Genomic DNA, 23,845 nt, shown 5'->3' with positions numbered 1-23,845 from the left:
ATCGCTCTCCTATGTCTGTCTTTAGAGTGGATTGTCACCACTGCATCTGGCAGCTCAGGAGGACAAGGTTAATGTTGCAGAAATTCTGGTAAAACAAAACGCAAATCTTGATGCACAGACCAAGGTAATGCAACACTGATTTTTTTCATAATAGTTATTGTTGTAATGATTTCAGTTTCACAGCTGTTCATAAGCTAGCCTTGGATGCAATCATTTTTGTAGTATATGGTGAACTTGTGAGCCTTTATAATGAGTATTTTACATAGACTAATATCTAAGACAAAAAGCTTGCATTTTTTGTCTCTCTCGTTCTCAATTTTTCGCTTTCCCTGAATACTGAGGCAAAATTCCATTGGTGCCCTTCACTATTTGGCATCTCATCCGAATGGCCATTCTTCCCATGTGAGTCTTGGCAGTGAGTGCCATGGGGGTATCATTGCCATGCTCCATCCTGTTCATGTCTGATGTCTACAAATGCATGCACAATTTGGAAATTAGACTGTAGGTTAGACTATTGGCTGAATTGTCTCACATGGGAATAATGGTAAGATTTAACACCTGCCATTCATTTTTACTGCTTTTTATTATGTTGTCATTGTTATATGTTTTCAGAATTCCTTCAGTCATATTATTGGTTTTATAGATTGTGACAAAAGCTCCTTTTTTTCAGGTGGGCTATACGCCACTGATTGTGGCTTGTCATTATGGAAACGTTAAGATGGTTAATTTCCTCCTGCAGCATGGCTCCAATGTCAATGCCAAAACCAAGGTAAAAAATGAGTAACCTTACTGAATCATTATCTTTTTATAAAATTGGTTTTCGGGCTGCGGGTGACATTGGCAAGGTCCCATTTATTTATTATTACTTATTGACCATGCCAGTTGCCCTGAGAAGGTGATGGTAAGCCTTCTCCTTGATTGCTGATCATGTGGTGATGCTCCTCCCATGATAATATTAGATAAGGAATTTAAGGATTCTGATGGAACCACAGTGAAGGACTAGCGACATAAATGCAAGTCGGGATGGTGTGTGACTTGGACATGATGCTGTTCCCACAATCTTATTGCTGTTGCATTTTTTTAATGATTGAGGTCACGGGGCTGGGAGGTACAGTTGAAGTACAACTGGTGAGTTGCTGCAGTGCATCCTCTACAGAAGATACTGGAGCCAGTGTGCCAGTGGTGGAGGGGATGGATATTGAATCAAGCGGCAGGAGCACGATTCTCTTGTAGGCTGGCACGAGCTGCTTCATTAACAGATGAGTTGCAGATGGAGTTGGACACTATGGGGCTGTCAGTAATCAGCCTGACCTTTTGGTTAACCGGTTTGAAATGTTTAGGGTGAGGGGTCTGCCCTGAGGAACTCCAACATTAATGTGGTGATTGGGCTTCAGTGATTGGCTTCTAATAACCACAACAATCTTCCTGTTTGTCAGATATGTCTCCAACCACTAGAGTGCAATCCCTTTTACCTCCCCTATCACCGCCCCCCACCCCCCTCCCCGCCCCACTGACTTCAGTTTTGCGAGGGCTCATAGTGCCATATTTGGTCGATATCAGATGATCCAATATAGCCAGGCATAGAAACAGGAAATACTGCCCATAGAGGCATAGGTCTGGATTTTCGGCTTTGTCGTTTTTGAGGCAAAAACGGAGGCAGGACGGGAAGGGAAATTTACCGCCCAATTAACGTTAGTGATTAATTGCTTAGCTTTCGTCATTTGTGCTCGGTGCCAGGAGTGCAGCGCAAAGGAAGACATTGAACGACTTTTACGCCGCAAAAACGGGATCCTCGCCAACTTTAGTGCGGGGCCAGGAGCACTCGCGACAGGCCTTGGAAGGAGGGGAAAAAAACAAAAAAACAATTCAAAATAACATTCAAAACACATTGGCAACATCCATACCTCAAAAATCGCTGCACAAAAATAAAAACTTTAAGTTACCTTTTTTGCAGTTTATGCAACTCACTGCCGCCGGCAGGGCTGCACCGCTGTGTTTTCCTTGGCGGTCATTGCAGGGCGCATTTCACGGCATACGGGTCAAGTGATTGACGAAATTTCTGCCGGTGTTGCAATGCGAGCCGTAGCACATCCGGCGCAGTTCTCCCCAGTGGTGTTTCTAAGCGACCCAAGGATCGCGACTGAGCTAAAAACAGCTCACCGCCCCATTTTTCGCTGCGGAGGGTCAAAACCTGGCGAAGGCGGCCCGAAAATCCAGCTCTAAAGGTTCTAAGGGCGTCAATGTGGCTGAGGCAGGGGATGTGGCTAATTAGCTTTGTAGATGGATAGAATGTGAGATTTGAGGCTCCGTTCTGGGTTGAACAGGAGGCTGAGATTGCCACACACTGGCTCATCCTGAGCAAGTAGTTAGGGTTGGGGTGGAGTTTTTGGTGGAGCCTAAAGACAATGGGATGGATTTTTAATCGGAGGCGGAGAGGAAGCAGGGGAGCTGGATTAAGATCAGGAAACCCAGAAGAACCGGTTTCCCTCAGGCCCTGGCAAATTTAATGCCAGGACCTAATTAAAAATGTTTTCTCTGTTTCCTGGCCGCAAACAGACAGATTGAAAGGTGGGAGGGGGCGTGTCAGGGATGGGGGTGCGGAGTGGTGGTAGATCAGAGGCTGGAAGCGTTGAAAGATAAGAAAATAAGAAATAGGATCAGATGTCGGCCATTTTGCCCCTCAAGCCTGCTCCGCCATTTAATAAGATCATGGCTGATTCGATCTTGGGCTCAGCTCCACTTCCCTGCCACTCCCCATAACCCTTAACTCCCTTATCTTTCAAAGCTCTGTCTATCACCACTTTAAATATATTCAATGACCCAAACTCCACAGCTCTCTGGGGCAGACAATTCCACAGATTTACGACCCTCTGAGAGAAGAAATTTCACCTCATCTCAGTTCTAAATGGGAGACATCGGGAACATTCTTTCCGCATCTAACCTGTCCCGTCCCGTCAGAATCTTATACGTTTCTATGGGATCCCCTCTCATCCTTCTAAACTCCAGTGTATAAAGGCCCAGTTGATCCAGTCTCTCCTCATATGTCAGTCCAGCCATCCCCAGAATCAGTCTGGTGAACCTTCGCTGCACTCCCTCAATAGCAAGAACGTCCTTCCTCAGATTAGGAGACCAAAACTGAACACAATATTCCAGGTGAGGCCTCACCAAGGTCCTGTACAATTGCAGTAAGACCTCCCTGCACCTATACTCAAATCCCATAGCTATGAAGGCCAACATGCCATTTGCTGCCTTCACCGCCTGCTGTACCTGCATGCCAACTTTCAATGACTGATGAACCATGACACCCAGGTCTCGTTGTACCTCCCCTTTTCCTAATCTGCCGCCATTCAGATAATATTCTGCCTTCGTGTTTTTGCCACCAAAGTGGATAACCTCACATTTATCCACATTATACTGCATCTGCCATGCATTTTCCCACTCACCTAACCTGTCCAAATCACCCTGCAGCCTCTTAGCATCCTCCTCACAGCACACACCGCCACCCAGTTTAGTGTCATCTGCAAACTTGGAGATTCCTTCATCCAAATCATTAATGTATATTGTAAACAGCTGGGGTCCCAGCACTGAGCCCTGCGGCACTCCACTAGTCACTGCCTCTCATTCCGAAAAGGACCCGTTTTTCCCGACTCTCTGCTTCCTGTCTGCCAACCAATTCTCTATCCACACCAGTACATTACCCCCAATACCATGTGCTTTGATTTTGCACACCAATCTCTTATGTGGGACCTTGTCAAAAGCCTTTTGAAAGTCCAAATACACTACATCCACTGGTTCTCCCTTGTCCACTCCACTAGTTACATCCTCAAAAAATTCCAGAAGATTTGTCATGCATGATTTTCCTTTCATAAATCCATGCTGACTTGGACCGATCCTGTCACTGCTTTCCAAATGCACTGCTATTTCATCCTTAATAATTGATTCCAACATTTTCCCCACTACTGATGTCAGGCTAACCGGTCGATAATTGCCCGTTTTCTCTCTCCCTCCTTTTTAAAAAAGTGGTCTTACATTAGTACACTCCAGAGGGTGCAACTGGTGGAGACCTGAGGGTCACCTGCACACTGCAGGTAATCAAGTATAAAAGGGAGCTCACCTCATTGTATCCTCACTTAGGAGCTACAATAAATGGACTAAGGTCACAACAGTTCAAGTACAATACCTTATCTCGTGGAGTCATTACTAGAGTGCTTACATACATAACAACTGGTGACGAGATTACAAATTTCCACGCGCAAAATGGCTAACCTAAGCAACTTTCAACAATTCGCTGATGGGGAAGATTAAGATGCCTTTGTGGAAAGGCTCAAACACTTTTTCACTGCCAATGACCGAGCAGGAGTCAGTCCGACCTCGCTGGTTGATAAGCGCAGAGCTATCCTGCTCAGCAGTTGTGGGCCCACTGTCCATGGCCTTGTCAGGGACCTGCTAGCCCCAGCGAAGATGACAACCAAAACGTACGCGGAGCTCGTAACAATAATACAGGAACAGCTCAAACCTAAAGAGAGCATCCTCACAGCCAGACACCGGTTCTACACCCACCGCCGGCCCGAAGGCCAAGAAATCGCAGAATATGCTGCAGACCTGAGACAATTGGCTGCACCGTGTGATTTTGGCGACCATCTCACCGAAGCACTGTGGGATATATTTGTTATTGTAATCGGCCATGAGGGCCTCCTCCACACGCTGCTCTCTGCCGTCACTACGGTCACCCTGCAGAAGGCAATTAAAGTGAGCCAGGCATTCATGATTTCAGCCTGCGATTCCAAGAGTACTCTAACCCGACAAGTACAGTGAACTAAATGGCGCCTTTCAGAGGCAAGGCTGCGACCCCGAGTCCCGCAACCCTGAGTCCGCCACATGGGGCCAACCGGCTAGCCCCGTGCTGGCGCTGTGGAGGAAATCACAGAGCCCACCAGTGCCAATACAGAGACTATACTTGCAAATGCTGTAACACTAAAGGTCATCCCCAGCGAATGTGTAGAAGAAATTTTACTCACCGAGTCGCTGAAGAGTTGGCCGATCACCGGGCTCCAGCGCTGATGAAGACAAAGAGAGGTCTATGAGGCAGCTCAGCCCCAGGAAGAGGTGTACAGAGTGTATACCTGCTCCACCGTGAGTTCCCCGTTGAAAATGGAAGTAGAAATCAACGGTGTTCCAGTCTCAATGGAGGTTGACACAGGGGCGAGCCAGTCGCTGATGAATCAGACGCCTTCGAGAAACTCTGGGATAATCCCACCGAACGAGCAAAAATGCTCCCAATCCAGGCGAAGCTCCTCACTTTCACAAACGACACCATCCCAGTGGTTGGCAGCGTGGATATCCAGGTGTCCCACAGGCTACCTTTGTGGATCGTTGCTGGTGATGGTCCAACGCTGCTGGGAAGAAGATGGATGAAACAAATCCAAATCTGTTGAAGCTGGGAAAGCCTCCAGGCCCCGGTGATCGACGTTCTACGCGGCCCCAAATTTGGATCCATCACAGCACCTAACGATCCTACCGTCCGACTTGACTGCATGGTGACGACACAGACCGCACAACTCAATGGTCGGATGATCCAACCCGAACGACCAGACCTCACCTTCCGGGCTCAAGTGGCAGGACTCCGAAGGAAGAAGATCAGCGCAGAAGGTAAATTCCCGGCTTCAGTGGCAGAACCTGGGGAGAAAATGATCAACGCAGCATACCTCGTGGAGAGAAAGAAGGTGGCACCCGCACCACGAGGTGAAGCACCTGAAATCAAAATGGCGACCAGACCACGAGGGGCAGCGTTGAGGGAGCAACACGTGATGCTGAGCAGCGAACTGGATTGGGGTAAAGGTTGCAAGGCCCTCTTAAAGGAAACTGGCAACCCAGCCTAATTAAAGGGACAGTTCCACTCTTTGTACAGCGATGCCGGTGACACTAATGAAAAAGAGGTAATCAACAAATGCAAATATCTAAATGTACTGTTGAACAGCAATGCCGGTGATACTAATGAAAAAGATGTAATTAACAAATGCAAGTATCTAAATGTAACCTTGCACAGCAATGCCAATAGTATACAGGAAAGTGATGTAAGTGACCAATGCGAATTTGTAAAGACAACTAACAATGTTGAGTCGGTTGATTGCGGTCGGAGCCAATGTATCATGAATGCAAATAATGAAATGATATGTGATGCCAGGTTCTACATGCATGCCGACAAAGCTAAGGGCAACCTCCGTGGGAAGCACCCAGGAAGCAATCATGTAGCCTGCGCCTCCAGGACCAATGTGATGCCCCAGGGAGTATGACCACACACACTGGGAGCATACGCACTGCAGGGCCAGCGATCAATGGACGGCACCACCACTGGCATCCTGCCCCAGATCGGCCCTACCCCTCTGGCCACCAGGGCCAGCACCGGGAGCAGGAGGCCAGCACCCTCCGGCCCTTCCGAGGGGACCTGGGATGACCAGACTTTCCCACCACCTCTGAAGGGCAGTAGGGAGACCCTGCAACCCTCAAAGGAGGACAGGGAGACCGCACATTCCGGTGGCTCTGCCTACCACTAGGCAACAGCAAAGGCCATGAGACACAGCCAGGTGAGCAATCCAAGCCCACCCAGCTGGCAAGGGGCACAGTCCGGTTGCTCTGGAACGAGCATCCTCACCCACCTGCACCCACACCCCAGGGGCAAGACTGTAATACCACGTATGTACCCTCCCTGTAATATGTACTTGTTCCACCACTGCTGAACTCAAAAACAGTGATATAACTAATCCTATCAGTCATTCTCTGTACATATACGCCAATGCAGATGTCGAGCCACACACATGGTCTATGTATGCGGGGCGGGGTGGGGGGGAGGGGGAGAATGGATGTATGTAACCATGGACACACATGGATCACACCCAGAACCCACACAACCCTCACTACAACCTCCAACCGTCCACTGCTGACCATTTCCCAATGTCGTGGCAATAAGGACTTGGGGGTCTCCAGGGAGAGAGCCATTCCCAAGCACAGTCAAAGTGCAAGGGCTTTGGGCACTCAAGTCAAGGGACAGAGCACACAGTGGCAGTGGCACAAGACTTAGGGGGGAGTGATGTTGTGTATACATAATGTATGTATTGTAACATGAGACCACTGAATGTATCTTCACCATACCTGTATCACCAGAGGGTGCTACTGGTGGAGACCTAAGGGTCACCTGCACACTGCAGGTAACCAAGTATAAAAGGGAGCTCACCTCACTGTATCCTCACTCAGGTGCTACAATAAATGGATTAAGGTCACAACAGTTCAAGTACAATACCTTACCTCGTGGAGTCATTACTAGAGTGCTTATATACATAACACTTCTGAACACCAATGAGTATAGGCTCAACCTTTCTTCATAAGTTAACCCCTTATTTCAGGAATCAACTTAGTGAACCTTCTCTGTACTGCCTCCAATGCAAGTATATCCCTCCTTAAATAAGGAGACCAAATCTGTACGCAGTACTCTAGGTGTGGTCTCACCAATACCCTGGATAGTTGCAGCAGTACTTCTCTGTTTTTATACTCCATCCCCCTTGCAATAAAGACCAACATTCCATTTGCCTTTCTGATCACATGCTGTACCTGCATACTAACTTTTTGTGTTTCATGCACAAGGACCCACAGGTCCCTCTGAACTGCAGCATTTTGTAATCTCTCCTCCATTTAAGTAATAATTTGCTTTTTTATTTTTCCTACCAAAGTGGATAATCTCACATTTTCCCACATTATACTCCATCTACCAAATGTTTGCCCACTCACTTACCTGTCTATATCCCTTTGCAGATTCTTTGTGTCCTCCTCGCAACTTGCTTTCTCATCCATCTTTGTATCATCAGCAAACTTGGCTACATTACACTCGGTCCCTTCATTCAAGCCATTAATAGGTTGTAAATAGTTGCAGCCCCAGCACCGATCCCTGCGACACTCTACTAGTTACTGTTTGCCAACCGAAAAATGACCCATTTATCCCTACTCTCTGTTTTCTGTTCGTTAGCCAGTCCGCTATCTATGCTAATATATTACCCCCAACCCGGTGAACTTTTGTCTTGTGCAGTAACCTTTTATATGACACCTTATCGAATGCATTCTGGAAGGCTGGGGGGGCGGGTGGGTGAGATCGGCGGCCTTGAGGGTGAGATCGGAGACCTCGTGGGGGAGGTCAGAGCAAGATCTGAAGGGTCGGGTTGTGGGGGGTTCCGATCGCGGGAGGTTGACGTTGGATCCAGCAGGTAAGTGGCACTTACCTCCTACTTCCAGGAGTTCTCGTCTCCCTTTAGCTGGCTAAATTTGAAATTGTGGATCAATATGAGGCACACAGCCTCATTATAATATTTAAGTTCTTAATCAACCTCCTAGGAACGAGTTGTTTGCCCGTTCTCGGAAGTCAGCCGGTTGGAGGGGTTGGGATTCAGAAATGTAACACTTTAACCCTCCACCCAACCCAAATCCACCCTTTATTGGAGTTAAAATTCCCCCAATGACTTTGGTCTTCCTAATGTTGAACTGGCTCATCTACAATGTTATGTCAGAAAGGCAGTCAGAGTGCACAGCAGCGGTTGTGGGATGCGGAGAAATAGTGAATATGGTGGGCCTCATCAGGATACATCTTCATCCCGTGTTTATAAATTACGTCAATGGGGGGCAGCAAATAGGTGTGGAAGGGGAGAGGCCTAAAAATGGATCCTTGGGTAAATGTAGAGGTGACTACATGGTGGGAGCAGAAGTCATTGTTGGTGGTGCTCTGACTGTATTGAGAGTGATAGGAATGAAACCAAGCAAAAGCAGTCCCACTTGAACTAGACCAAGGAGGAGATGCAATGGACAATGGTATGGTTGACCACATTGAATGCCATGGAGAGGAACAAAGGGATCAAGATCGGATAATGATCTGTAGTCTCATTCTTGGAGGATATTAATTGTAACTTAGAACAAGGAGATCCAAGTGATGTGAGCAGGGCAAAAGTTGGACTGAAGGGAGCAATGGGCATGGAGCTGAAAGGTGACAATGCATTTAAGGACTTTAAAGTTTAAAGAGAGATTAGAGATGCTGCGATGTTTGGAGAGAATGGCAGGGTCACAGGAAAACTATTCGAGGAGAGGCGCTGTGAATTCACCAGTTTTGAAAAGAAGAGGAATAGTGCTTCAACAAATAGAGCTGTTTACAATGTCAACAAGCATAGTGACCAGGAAAGATAATTGTGGAACCGTAATTTAGGTATGAAGTGGGATCAAGGGAGCAGTACGTTTCAAACCAATACGAGATTTCTGGAAGCTGCTATGTCTGCAGCAGCAGTAAACTGCTCTTCGTTAGGAGTCTAGTGCAGTTCTTATAGGGCAGCTGTGGATACGGCTTCTGTGTCTGCAGCACTTAAAAGCAAAATGAGTGAGAATGAGTCATGCTTAGTGGGAAGAAAAGTGTTATAAAGAAGTCCAGAAGAAACTGAAAGCTTGAAAAGAAGACTTTATGTACAACTTTATTTTTGCTCCCCCTCAAGGTAAATGATTTTTGTGCTTGGGAATGGAACAACCAGATGGAATGGAACTACCAATTAAGGCAGATGGGATTGGGGGTAATGTATTGACATTGGAAGAGAACTGGTTGGCAGACAGGAAGCAAAGAGTGGAAATAAACAGATCCTTTTCAGAATGGCAGGCAGTGACTAGTGGGGTACCGCAAGCTTCAATGCTGGGACCCCAGCTATTTACAACATACATTAATGATTTAGATGAAGGAATTGAATGTAATATCTCCAAGTTTGCAGATGACACTAAGCTGGATGGCAGTGTGAGCTGTGAGGAGGATGCTAAGAGGCTGCAGGGTGACTTGGACAGGTTAGGTGAGTGGCCATCAGCAGGCCGGGACCATTGGAGGGAGCAGCGTGCAGCGGCCCAGCCCAGAAATTGGTACGGTCCTGGCCTGCAAGACCATCAGCAGGCCGGGGCCATTGGAGGGAGCAGCGTGTGGCGGCCCAGCCCGGAAATCGGTGCAGTCCCGGTCTGCAAGACCATCAGCAGACCGGGGCCACTGGAGGGAGCAGCATGCGGCGGCATTCCACTGCAGGGAGCAGCGCGTGCTGTTGCAGGAGGGCGACGGCTACGAAGCCAGGTCGCTGATTGCAGTGCGGGCAGGCACAGCCGGAGGGGCAAAGGAGGCGTGAATCTGGGGCCCAGAAGAGGCAAAAGCCCAGGGGCAGCACGGGCCAGCCCACACTGCGATATGTGTGCGCACTTGGTCTGTGCAGCAGAGCTGGTCTCCAGTTAGTCTTGGGGTAATCCTTGCCACTGGACCAAGACCTAACTCTGTCCAGCCCGTGTGGTGGCTGGTGTGCAACGGCCACTACACGTTAAAAAAATCCAAGCACAGGCATCTTCCACCCTTCACGATGTAGTTCTGGACCTAGAATATTAGGTCCTTCATTGAAACACCTGTGAACTCATCCCTTTTTGGCGTGGAAGCAAGTCATCCTCGCTTCGAGGGTCTGCCTATGATGATGAGGTGAGTGGGCAAATGCATGGCAGATGCAGTATAATGTGGATATGTGAGGTTATCCACTGTGGTGGCAAAAACAGGAAGGCAGATTATTATCTGAATGGTGACAGATTAGTAAAAGGGGAGGTGCAACGAGACTTGGGTGTCATGGTACATCAGTCATTGAAAGTAGGCATGCAGGTGCAGCAGGCGGTAAAGAAAGCAAATGGCATGTTGGCCTTCATAGCGAGAGGATTTGAGTATAGGAGCAGGGAGGTCTTGCTGCAGTTATACAGGGCCTTGGTGAGCCACACCTTGAGTATTGTGTGCAGTTTTGGTCTCCTAATCTGAGGAAGGATATTCTTGCTATTGAGGGAGTGCAGCGAAGGTTCACCAGACTGATTCCCGGGATGGCAGGACTGACATATGAAGAAAGATTGGATCGACTAGGCTTATATTCACTGGAATTTAGAAGAATGAGAGGGGATCTCATAGAAGCATATAAAATTCTGACGGGATTGGACAGGTTAGATGCAGGAAGAATGTTCCTGATGTTGGGGAAGTCCAGAACCAGGAGTCACAGTCTAAGGATAAGGGGTAAGCCATATAGGACCGAGATGAGGAGAAACTGTTTCACCCAGAGAATTGTCAATCTGTGGAATTCTCTACCACAGAAAGTTGTTGAGTCCAATTCATTGGATATATTCAAAAGGGAGTTAGATGTCACCCATACGGCTAAAGGGATCAGGGGGTATGGAGAGAAGGCAGGAGTGGGGTACTGAAGTTGCATGATCTGCCATGATCATATTGAATGGTGGTGCAGGCTTGAAGGGCCAAATGGCCTGCTCGTGCACCCATTTTCTATGTTTCTATGTTTCTATTAGGTACCATCAGACCTCTTGCAGTGCACTCAGCCCAGACATGTGCAATAGCCCCATCCCCTATGATCTCAATGAGACATTTCCATTTCCCATGCCAGCTCTCCTTGCACACTAAGTGAGCTAGACAATTTTACTAATGGCTACTGCTAAATTAAGAGAAGTTCTGTAATGTGAAATGATGCTCACTGGAAACTTCCCAAACATATTACATATTACAGCCAGCAAAGAGAAGAAACTATCATCAATTAGTTGTCCAAGAGATAAAGGGACATATGTCAATGTGTCACATTGTCTGATGCACCCCCCACCCACCGAGTATAATCTCCCACCACCACCTTCACAATTTTCTTCCCTTTCCTCCATTTTTCCTAAAGATTGTTGATTTCCTGCTTGGGTATGATTCTAATTGAGTGTACTAACTCTTCAATCATGGGGGAGTTGTAGCTGAGATCGATCCTGTCCTCATGTACATTTCTAGCAAGGATGTTACGGAGTGATCAGAACCACGAACTTGGGCTGATTTCCCCTCTCTAGGCCAAGGACATAATGACCATTTGAAGCAGCCTTACTGTCTTCTCAGCTAAGATATGCTAAGTCAGTACATACAAGGGACCAAACCTGGCACCTTCCTGCGCTATATGGCTCAGGTAGTTTCTGCAGAGAAATGGGAAAAGCTAGAGTATGATTTTTTTTTAAACTCGATAACATTACGATTTGAATGGTTTTCATACTATAAAAATGACATATAAGCACTGGAGAAAGCACAAAATATTTTGACACGGATGGTACAGGAACTGAGAGATTACAACTGCCGGGAAAGATTGAACAGGTTTTTTCTTTAGAAAAGAGAAGACTTAGAAGTGGCCTGATGGAGCTCTTTAAAATTATGAATTGGTTGGACAGGGTAGATGTGCAAAGAATGATTCCACTTGTGGGAGAATCCAAAACTAGGGCCATAAATACAAGATAATTATTAATAAATCGAATAGAGAAATGTCTTTACTCAGAGAGTGGTTAGAATGTGGAACTTGATACTACAGGAGGTTGTTGAGGCAAATAGCTTAGATGCTTTCAAAAGAAAATTAGACGACTACCTGAGAGAAAAGGGAATAAGCTGAAAGGCTGAGATGAGGTCGATGGAATGGGAGGAAACTCATATGGAGTATAAACACCAACACAGACTAGTTGGGCCGTATGTCCTGTTTATGCGCTGTATATTCTGTGTAATTTCATGTAACCTATTCCAGACATCTCCATTCTTCAGTGTTGGTTGGAGGATAGTTCTCTCAACTTAAGAGTTATAACCTTAACTCCCTTATCCATTATAGAACTATTGGCTAATACTTTGCAGTTCAAGAAGAAAGCTGTCCACCACCTTCTCAAGGGCAAATATGGATGGGCAATAAATGCTGGCCTTGCTAGTGATGCCCACATCCTGAGAATTAATTTTTTTAAAGTTCTATTGTATTTGAATGTGTTTCATGAGTTCACTCTCAATATTGAGAGAACTTTCTCGATTCACTCTATGCTAATGAAGGACAATCAATTTCTCATTTGTGCCATTTGTTTTCTTTCATCCTAACTGCTCCTGAATGAACCTGTCTGCATATTCAGAATGGATATACACCTTTGCATCAGGCAGCACAGCAGGGTCACACCCACATCATCAATGTTCTCCTTCAGCATGGAGCCAAAGCCAATGCCATCACTGCTGTAAGTCTATCTCTTTGCTTGGTAGAGATACTGAAAGATTCTATGTGCACAGAAGTTACATGCCTCAGTAAGGATCACTGACACTAGTGCTAATTGCTGCTGTCATTTCAAGAGTTCACAATCTGTTGATTTTAGCATCCTTTTTAGATTTCAGAGTAAGCTCTGTTTAAAAAAAAAACATCTCGCATCATCTAGATTTTTTAATCATGCTAATAAGGTCAGCTCTTGTAATACAAGGACTGCATAAATGATTTAGCTGTTATTTAGCTGTTAATAATCTTCTCTCCAAGTTAACTGAAGTTTTGTGAAGTGTCAAATTCTAGTCTGCTGATGGTAGTGAGGTTAGCCTGAACAAGTCAAGTAAATATGATGAATGGAAGGTTTCAAATAGCATCCTTTTAGGCTTTAGTGATTACTATTGGCAAGACATCAGCTCACATAGAGCTCTGGTGAAACTAGTAAATTAAATCAACTCTCTTCCTTGCAGAATGGCAACACTGCCTTAGCAATTGCCAAACGACTTGGATATATCTCTGTGGTTGATACCCTGAAGGTTGTCACGGAAGAGGTCACCACCACTACAACTGTGAGTACATCTCTAATGACAAAATCTCATCGGTGCTTCAGGGACTGTCCTTTCTCTGCATTTTCGGAATAAATTTAATTTGTATGTTGCGGCATTTTCTTTCAGAATTGGTTGTAAACTAATGTTATAAACCTTTACTCCGTCACAAATAGGTTAAAATATTAAATTATTTAACAAAATGCGACACTAAATTAGAGACATAAGGTTGTTATTTTTTTTTTATTTTTGTAATATTTGGTATTGCTGATGAGACATCTGTGGTGAGATTCAACCATGTGAAGATGATCAGAATTCTCTTACAATTCAATGGAGATTTATATATAGTTCGAGGCCTGTATTATTAATGAAGTAAAACATCATTCTGACTGCAGTCTAGTGCAGCAGATCTCTGGTTTATGTTGATGCAATGAGGAAAGAAAGAAGAGCAAATAAAAAATCATATGAATTTATAGCCTATTTAATTAAGCAACAGCAATCATTTCATATTAATTGGTAGTCAGAGACAATTTGGTGACGAAATTGCATAATTTTTACCAAACTTGATCCTAAAGATCGTGGGTAGAAAATCTGTTGGGGGCTGGCGGTGGGCAGGTGGGGGCACCCACACCACAAGGAGCACATTTAGATTGTCTACTGAAGAGGCCACTAATTGCAGAGAAACAATAACAGTAGTCAGCCACATTGCAGAAAGTTACACAATTAATTACACTGGATAGATATCTGTACTTTAAAAAATCAGGGGTATGCTACAGACCACTAGGTGAGTGTAAAAGGAAGACAGTTTGCTCTATGAAGAGATTGGGTATATGAGAACAGAAAAGTTACTTTAATAGGTGACTTCAATCAAGCAAATATACATTGGGATAACCCAAATGGGTTAGAGGCAGAGTTGGTTATTGCAATGCATCATAACTCAGTGTATAAGGGACTCTTTGTGGCACAGCAGTCATCTTAACCCATAATTTGTAAACAACCTAGGCAACATACAGCAGATTTAAGTTGTGGCAGCTTTGGAATCGAGTAGCCACAGAATGACTGCGTTCAATTTGAATTAGAATTCAGAAATACAAAAAACTGGAGCCAGGTATGCTTAACTTTAAACAGGCTGAATGAGGGATGAACATAAGCAAATTGATTGAGTGAGGTTGTTCAACAGCACTTCAGTCGAGGGCAAGTGGAATACTTCTAAAGGAATAATGCTGAGCAAGTACAATAAATAAATACCTAAAATCACAATTTCAGACCAAACAAGCATGATCCCAAATGGATTAACAAACAAATCAAAAGTGAAATAAAAAGAGGAGAAAAGGACTTCTACAAATCCTGCAGTGAGAATGGGAAAGCTGTTCACTGAGATGAGTATAGAAGCATGCAGAAGAGTGCGATCAGAAGGGCAGAGTGAGACCTTGAAAAAAGCACAGTTGCAGAGGCAAAACCTAATTGGAAGGTATTATTTTAGTACAGTACGGGGTGAGAACCATATATGATACAAATAGGCTTGAAACCAAGGATGAGTGCAAGATATTAAATATTTTGAATGATTACTTCCTCCAAGTATTCACAAAAGAAGACATGAGCAACATGCTCCCCGCAGATATAGGGGCCTAAATTGCCCTACGTCCCGTTTGAGAAGGATAATTAAAATTGTTTGGTGAATTACCGTCCCAATTGATGGAGCGGGGAATAGAGGGAAATTTCCCTCTTTTCTTGTGAAAAATCCTAGGGGCGGAAGCGAGTCGGGAGCGGGGCGGAAGGCAGGCGGTGTCATCAGCGCCAAGTTGTGCACATCCACCGCGTCGCGCTGATGCTTAGCTACGTCCCTCCCCTTCATTTAATGGGGAGGGATGCTGTGAGGCCTACATGATCCCCACGGGGCCACCAGGGAGGACTTCGGCTGGGCTTGCACCCGGCTGAATCCGTGACTGCCATTGTTGGGCCGATTGCAGAGTCAGCCAACAATTCAATTAAAATGGCAGTCGAGGTGGTGCACCCTCCCCTTTAAGGGCGGACACGCCACCCAGCCAGTGGCAGGTTCCCACCGCGCAAGATTGTCAGGCACCAACACGTGGTGGAACGATTTTTTGAGGGCAATGTCGCTTCTGGGCGGGGACCAGGAGGTATATGCTCTTATGATGTCACTACAACCGTTCACACAGGAGTGGCGTGGTCAGGTTCTGTGCCTCAAAAAATCAAGAGGGCAATGTTCCGATTGTTGGAGAGTCTACCCCGACTGGATGGGAACTCATTTCCACCCCATTACTGCCTCTGTAACTGCTCTTTAAAAAAGGGTCAATTTCGGCCCCATAACTTGACTAAAATCTATCCTTTCCATATAAACAAGATGGAAGACAAACTAAAAAGGCTGAAAACAAACAAATTCCCAGGGACAGATGGTAGTTCCAAGAGGACTAAAAGAGACTAGGGAGAAGATTTGTGAGGCATTGACAATCATTATGAAGGAGTCACTGGATACTGGGGAGGTACCAGTTTATAGGTACCAGGAGGCACACAAAGATGCTATATTCAAAAAAGAAAAGAAAGCAGATAGAGGTAACTACAGACTCGCTAATCTTACTTCAGTTCCGTGTAAAATAATGGAATTGATTTTCGGAAATGAACTTGATGAACAACTGTAATCTAATAAACAGCAGTCAACATAGATTCAAAAGGGGAAGATATAGCCTGACCAAACTCCTTAACTTCTTTGAGACTGTAACATCCCAATGGACTGTGGAAAGCCCTACAGCATGATATACCTAGATGTTCAAATGGCATTTTACAAAGTTTCACATGACAGACTATTATTTAAGCTCAAAGCCATGTGGATACCAGGTAATTCATTGGTTAAGAAGTGGCTGAAGAGTACAATACAATGGGTACTCATTAGAGGAGTTATACTGGAGTGTGGAAAAGTACTGAGTGGGGTGCCCCAGGGGTGGGTGATGGAACCACAACTGTTTTTAACTTACATCAATTACTTAGATTCAATAACTCATTGCAAATTGGTCAAATTTGCTTATGTTTCAAACTAGATGGGACAGTGGGATTGGAAGAGACAACAACAACAACTTGTATTTATATAGTGCCTTTAACATAGTAAAAAATCCCAAGGGAGCCTCACAGGGGCATTATAAAACTAAATATGACACTGAGCCACATAAGGAGAAATTAAGGCAGATGACCAAAATCTAGGTCAAAGAGGTCGGTTTTAAGGAGCGCCTTAAAGGAGGAAAGAGAGGCTGAGAGGTTTAGTGAGGGAATTCGAGAGCTTAGGGCCTTGACACCTGAAGCCACAACCACCAATTGTTGAGCAAGTAAAATCAGGTATACTCAAGAGGCCAGAGTTAGAGTAGTGCAGATATCTCGGAGGGTTGTGGGGCTGGAGGAGATTACAGAGATAGGGAGGAGCGAGGCCATGGAGGTTTCCAAAAACAAGGTTGAACATTTTAAAATCGAGGTGTTACTTAACCGGGAAGCAATGTAGGTCAGCGAGCACAGAGGTGATGGGTGAACGGAACTTGGTGCGCGTTAAGGTACGGGCAGCCGAGTTTTGAATTACCTCAAGTTTACGTAAGGTAGAACATGGGAGACCAGCCAAGAGTGCATTGTAATAGTCAAGTCTAGAGGTAACAAAGGCATGGATGAGGGTTTCAGCAGCAGATAAGATGAAGCATGGGTGGAGTCGGGCAATTTTATGGAGGTGGAAATAGGTGGTCTTAGTTATGGCGCGGATATGTGGTCGGAAACTCATTTCAAGGTCTGTAGTGGATTGTAATGTTAGATGAAAAATAAGAGGAAGCCAAGGATAGATCCTTGGGGGATATCAGAGGTAACGATGCGGGAGTGGGAAGAGAAGCCATTGCAGGTGATTCTCTGACTATGATTAGATAGATACGAATGAAGCCAGGCGAGTGCAGTCCCACCCAACTGGACGATGGTGGAGAGGCGGAGGAAGATGGTGTGGTCAACTGTGTCAATGGATGGAGATAGGTCAAGAAAGTTGAGGAGGGATAGTTTGCCTTCATCACAGTCACGTGGATGTTATTTGTGACTTTGATAAGAGCCGTTTCGGTACTGTGGCAGGGACAGAATCTGATTGGAGGGATTCAAACATGGAGTTTCAGGAAAGTTGGGCACGGATTTTGGGAGGCGACAACACATTCAAGGAGTTTGGAGAGGAAAGGGAGGTTGGAGATGAGACAACCCAGAAATTACATTGGACAAAATATTTAAGAAGTTAGAACAATGGCTGATTAAATTCATGCAGACAGGTTTAAAGTGTTGCACTTGGAAGGTAAACATTATGATGCAGATACTCCTTGAAATAACGAAGGATGAAATCGAAAAAGGTGTCTTGGGAAAATTGCTGCTCAACATGTCCAACCAATGCAGAGCTCCAATCACAAAGCAAATAGAATCTTGAACTATGTCATGATCACACTGTATAATGCTCTGTTCAGGCCACACCTTGATCATCATGAAATCTAACTGCCAAGTTTCAATATAACTTTACAATTAATCTTATTAGCTTTCAGAACAAAACTGTAGACTTTAAAGTAATATAAGAGTTCTGGGATATCTTCCAATCCATTCCAGGATTTGTCATATAGATCAGTAACTACAATCTGAAAAATGATCAGCTCTTTCAATAGTCATGCAAGTGATTTGAGAATCTGCATCCTAGACACCTAGCAATTTAACAAACTGATAGTTTCACTCCTGAGTGTTGCATCATCATGTTGAGAAAAGGGAATCACAGAGAAGCATGACTGCTGTAATTTTCTGCATTTGCTGATATGCACATGCTGTTTGACCTTATTCCAAGGTAATTAAGAGGGATTATAAATATAAGAGATGGACCACTTAGATGCAGTAAATAATTGAAAATACATAACCTCGACTGTCGGTGAATATAGAACTTTTCAGTACAATATTCTCTGAAAAGAATATACAATAAGTAGCTTCACAATCACAATAAGTGAGCAGAATGGCCTCATCTGACTCCTTCACTATTACCTTTTTACTGACCAATTTATACTGGCCTGAAGGTCACTACGGCACAGTGTTCTGGTGGTTGTGAGATTATCACTGAATGCTGCTTTTTCTTCCTGATAATTACTTTATATTTTTCTTCTAATGTCCTGGTTAGGCAGCTTCTGATTTATGTGTCAGACAATGCATGTGAAATTCAATTAAATAAAAAAATAATGAAACCAGTAGCGTGCAGAGATACAGTTTAATGTCATTAGTATTTCAATTTGTTTAAATCTAATTGTAGCTTCATCCCAGTGAAAGGATTAATAAACATTGAGTAAAAAAAAATTTAAGGTTATATTTATGATGATAAACATACTGATCCTGAGAGGCCAGTTGGCATAAATCAGCTGAGACTGCAGCATGGCTGACCAGACCTGGATTGGCTGAGATCCAGCTAGACCATGAGTTTTTATTGGAGTCTATTTGGGGCTGAACTTCCACCCACCCTAAATATGTTTTGTGACATCAGACTCCAGAGGGCGCAGGGTCACGGGGAGAGAATTCCCCAGGGTGCCTAATAGCAATCATGTTTTCATTGTTGCGGGGATTGGGGGAAAGGTGGTTCAAGTTTTGAACCAAATTTGAAATGTGAAGAAAGTCAATAAACAAAGAAGCAGTTGTCCTCTGTATATACTGATAAACGGGGGAATTATTTGCTGATTTATGAGTTGTAGTGCCTGATTGATGTAAGTGTGTTAGGCTGGATTTTTGCAGAATGACAGAAATTACAAAGCAAACGGATACAGCAGAAATTAAACTGAGGCTATTGAGTCGGTATTCTGCCATCCAGTGGTTTGTCCTGTGAACAATTAACATATTCCTGTATTTCTGTTCCTGCTTGTTACAGACTATAACTGAAAAACATAAGCTGAATGTACCTGAGACAATGACTGAGATCCTGGATGTCTCAGATGAGGAAGGTGAGAAATGTATTCTTGTATTCAATGCTATCAATAATTATATGAATAAAATTATGATCGTCATTGTCATTCCCCAATGTGATGGTTATATATTTGAAATATAATACATCATTTAAAAAAAATTCCAACCTAGAATTTTAGATAAATGTTGTTCATAAATACATGTTATAATGCTTTGTATTTTATACTCTAGAGTGAAGGTGAGAAATTATAAACTATTATTAGAGATCATTCATTGGCCTAGCTATTGTGTCCTTTGCTGATCTTTGCCTTTGGTGATTCCATTGTGAAACATTATATTTTGCTTGAAAAGTCATGCTGAGTCAGTTCTCCTGAAGTTCAGTCAATTTCAAAGGATATATAATTTGCATATTGTCTAGCTGGTAAGTAGTGAACAGTTTTCGGAGGATAAATTGATAACGATGCGAGAAAATTTCCAGAATCACATTTCATTCTCGTGGAAAAATAAAGTCCAAGCTACAGATCACTGGTTAATTAACTTGTATAAAATTCTGTTGCATGATATCATGAAGTGATGAAAATTATATGGGTTCTATAAAGGCAGTGTGAAATGTCCAGTGAGCGTGCTGAGCAGAAAGCTCGGCGATAAAGTAGGCTGGGCCAGTTGGAGTTGCTGCTTGAAAGGAGGCAGTGATGAGTGCCTTGATGGGCCCTTTGGAACATACCAAGAAAGGCACAGAGGGAAGCTGTCCGCTTATCTAAGAGGGAGTCAAGCCTGGGATGGCAACAGGAGAGTAGGCAGGTCGAGGAGTGCTGAAGGGTTGGGGTAGGGATTTGGGAGGGCAGGGTACCCAAGAGGGGAGAAATGAAAGGAGGCATGATGGGTCTAGGAGAGGTAAAGAGAAAAGAAGTTTTGTTAAAAAAGGGAGGAAAAAAGTGGAAATAGAAGTGATGGGCTCAGGTCCAGAGAGGCAGCCAAAAGGTGCACGCGAATAAGAATATAAGAACATAAGAATTAGGAACAGGAGTAGGCCATCTAGCCCCTCGAGCCTGCTCCGCCATTCAACAAGATCATGGTTGATCTGGCCGTGGACTCAGCTCCACTTACCCGCCCGCTCCCCATAACCCTTAATTCCCTTATTGGTTAAAAATCTATCTATCTGTGATTTGAATACATTCAATGAGCTTACCTCAACTGCTTCCTTGGGCAGAGAATTCCACAGATTCACAACCCTCTGGGAGAAGAAATTCCTTCTCAACTCGGTTTTAAATTGACTCCCCCATATTTTGACGCTGTGCTCCCTAGTTCTAGTCTCCCCGACCAGTGGAAACAACCTCTCTGCTTCTATCTTGTCTATCCCTTTCATTATTTTAAATGTTTCTATAAGATCACCCCTCATCCTTCTGAACTCCAACGAGTAAAGACCCAGTCTACTCAATCTATCATCATAAGGTAACCCCCTCATCTCTGGAATCAGCCTAGTGAATCGTCTCTGTACCCTCTCCAAAGCTAGTATATCCTTCCTTAAGGAAGGTGACCAAAACTGCATGCAGTACTCCAGGTGCGGCCTCACCAATACCCTGTACAGTTGCAGCAGGACCTCCCTGCTTTTGTACTCCATCCCTCTCGCAATGATGGCCAACATTCCATTCGCCTTCCTGATTACCTGCTGCACCTGCAAACTAACTAGTTTCATGCACAAGGACCCCCAGGTCCCTCTGCAGGGTAAACTCAAGTTACATAGGCCTGGTTATGTAGCAATTATTTGGATACATATATCCTGGTAGTAAACGGGGAATAGAGAGGAGACAATAGGAGGGAGTCCAGAGTTAAAGATAGAGGTCCAATGGTGGGATAACATTGACATCGGTAGGGTCGGATCGGCATGGTGCAGTGACGAACTGTTGTCCAGGTTCAGAGACGGGTTTGATGGGCGAGTGAAGTCGAGAAACTATTTGAAGTGTAGAATATCAGAGGATATACTTGTTATGCTCATAATAAAGTGATGCAACTGAGTACTGTAGACAATGAGTAAGTGTGACCTTAGCTCCTTTATTTAAACTCTAGATTACTGGTACAGCATGGGAGGCCTGCTTATAGGCCTGCTGGGATCCCTTGGGACTCCAACAGGTAGGCCCTTTGGTGGTGGTATGATACAGGTTGCCTAGGATTACATACATAACATCACTCCCTCCCAAAGTCAATAGTACACTTATTTACAGGATGAGACGATTTGGAGCTTTTCGCTCCCTTGTTGATCGTCTCGGTACAAATGCAGGTGTGTGTGAGTTGGTTGGTTTTTTGCTGGGCAGCTGGCCTTGCCAGGCTGCTTGGGATGGTGAGTTCAGCTTCGTGGTCAACCGTGATGTTGGTTGCCACTTGTGTGTGTGTTGGAGGGTCGCAGTTGGTGGTGTCATCTTCTGGTTGCTCGTGGCTGTTTGTGAATCGCAATTTGGTTTGGTCCAAATGCTTTCTGCATGTTAGTCCATTGGCCAGTTCAACCTGAAACACCTTACTCCCTTCTTTGGCTATGACAGTGCCAGCAAGCCATTTGGGACCATGTCCATAGTTGAGTACAAATACAGGATCATTGACTTCAATATCGCGTGCCAAGTTTGCGCGATCATGGTACATGCTTTGTTGATGCGGCCTGCCCTCGACATGATCATGGAGATCAGAGTGGACAAGAGAGTGCCTTGTTTTGAGTGCTCTTTTCATGAGCAGCTCGGCCGGGGTTGCCCCGGTGAGCAAGTGGGGTCTGGTGCAGTAGCTGAGCAGGACTCGGGACAGGCGGATCTGCAAGGAGCCTTCCGACACACGTTTCAAGCTTTGCTTGATGGTTTGGACTGCCCATTCTGCCTGGCCGTTGGATGTGGGCTTGAACAGGGCAGATGTGCATTCACATATTCCTTGAATTCAGCACTGGTGAAGCACGGCCCATTGTCGCGGACAAGGACATCAGGCAGGCCGTGCATGGCAAACATGGCTCGTAGGCTTTCGATGGTGGCAGTGGACATGCTTACAGACATTATTATACATTCAATCCATTTTGAATAGCATCCACAACAACCAAGAACATTTTGTCTAGAAATGGGCCCGCAAAGTCTACGTGGATCCTAGACCACGGTTTGGAGGGCCATGACCACAAACTTAACGGTGCCTCTCTGGGTGCATTGCTCAGTTGAGAGCAAGTGTTGCATTGGCGCACGCATGACTCTAAGTCTGAGTCAATGCCGGGCCACCACACATGGGATCTGGCTATACCTTTAATCATTATATGCCTGGGTGGGTACTGTGTAGGTCGCATATGAAGGTTTTTTTGCCTTTCTTAGGCAAAACCACGCAATTACCCCACAAAAGCCTGTTAGGACATTTCGTCTTTGCACCGCTGGAACGGCTTGATCTCTTCATGCATCTCCGCTGGGATGCTGGACCAGCTCCCACGGAGGACACAGCTTTTTACCAGGGACAGTAAAGGATTCTGGCTGGTCCAGGTCCTGATCTGGCGGGCCATAACTTTTCATTTTCGAATGCATCCATCACCAAGAGCAAGTCTTCAGGCTGTGCCATTTCCACCCCGGTAGTGGGCAATGGTAGCCGACTGAGAGCATCAGCGCAGTTCTCTGTGCCTGGTCTGTGGTGGATTACATAGTTGTATGCAGACAGTGTGAGCTCCCATCTTTGGGTGCGGGCAGAGGCATTGATGTTGATCCCTTTGCTCTCTGAGAATAGCAATATGAGTGGATTATGGTCAGTTTCAAGCTCAAACTTGAGACCAAACAGATACTGGTGCATTTTTTTTCACCCCGTAAACGCATACCAGAGCTTCTTTTTCAATCATGCTGTAAGCCCTTTCGGCCTTGGACAAACTCCTGGACGCATAGGCGACCGGTTGCAATGTTCCCGATTCGTTAGCCTGTTGTAACACACACCTGACCTCGTATGATGGTGCATCGCAAGCTAGCACTAATCATTTATATGGGTTATACCGAACAAGCAGTTTGTTGGAACATAACAGATTTCTGGCTTTCTCAAAAGCAGCCTCTTGTGATTTCCCCCATACCCAGTCATCTCCCTTGCGTAGTAGCACATGTAGGGGTTCTAGCAAGGTGCTTAACCTGGATAGGAAATCACCAAAATAGTTGAGGAGTCCCAGGAACGACTGCAGCTCCGTCACGTTCTGTGGTCTCGGCGCGTTCTTGATGGCCTCCGTCTTGGCGTCGGTGGGTCTGATGCCGTCTGCCGTGATTTTTC

The 23,845-nt window shown here is 45.0% G+C and overlaps 1 protein-coding gene across 6 annotated transcripts in view; it reads left to right on the top strand.

Annotated features, from left to right (window-relative positions):
• The window catches only part of ank2b (ankyrin 2b, neuronal), a 1,291,078-nt gene that overhangs the window by 1,047,718 nt on the left and 219,515 nt on the right, over positions 1–23,845 (top strand). For all 6 annotated transcript variants that reach the window (XM_070871180.1, XM_070871178.1, XM_070871177.1 and 3 more), the window contains 5 exons: positions 26–124; positions 671–769; positions 12,988–13,086; positions 13,574–13,672; positions 19,557–19,629. In XM_070871180.1, the coding sequence (XP_070727281.1) occupies positions 26–124; positions 671–769; positions 12,988–13,086; positions 13,574–13,672; positions 19,557–19,629 (469 nt within the window). The remainder of the gene's footprint in view (positions 1–25; positions 125–670; positions 770–12,987; positions 13,087–13,573; positions 13,673–19,556; positions 19,630–23,845) is intronic.

Source organism: Pristiophorus japonicus, chromosome 2 (assembly GCF_044704955.1).
Source record: "Pristiophorus japonicus isolate sPriJap1 chromosome 2, sPriJap1.hap1, whole genome shotgun sequence".
In the NCBI taxonomy this organism is placed as follows: domain Eukaryota; kingdom Metazoa; phylum Chordata; class Chondrichthyes; family Pristiophoridae; genus Pristiophorus; species Pristiophorus japonicus.
Note: the sequence above shows the minus strand (reverse complement) of the source record. Positions and strands in the feature narration are given on the sequence as shown.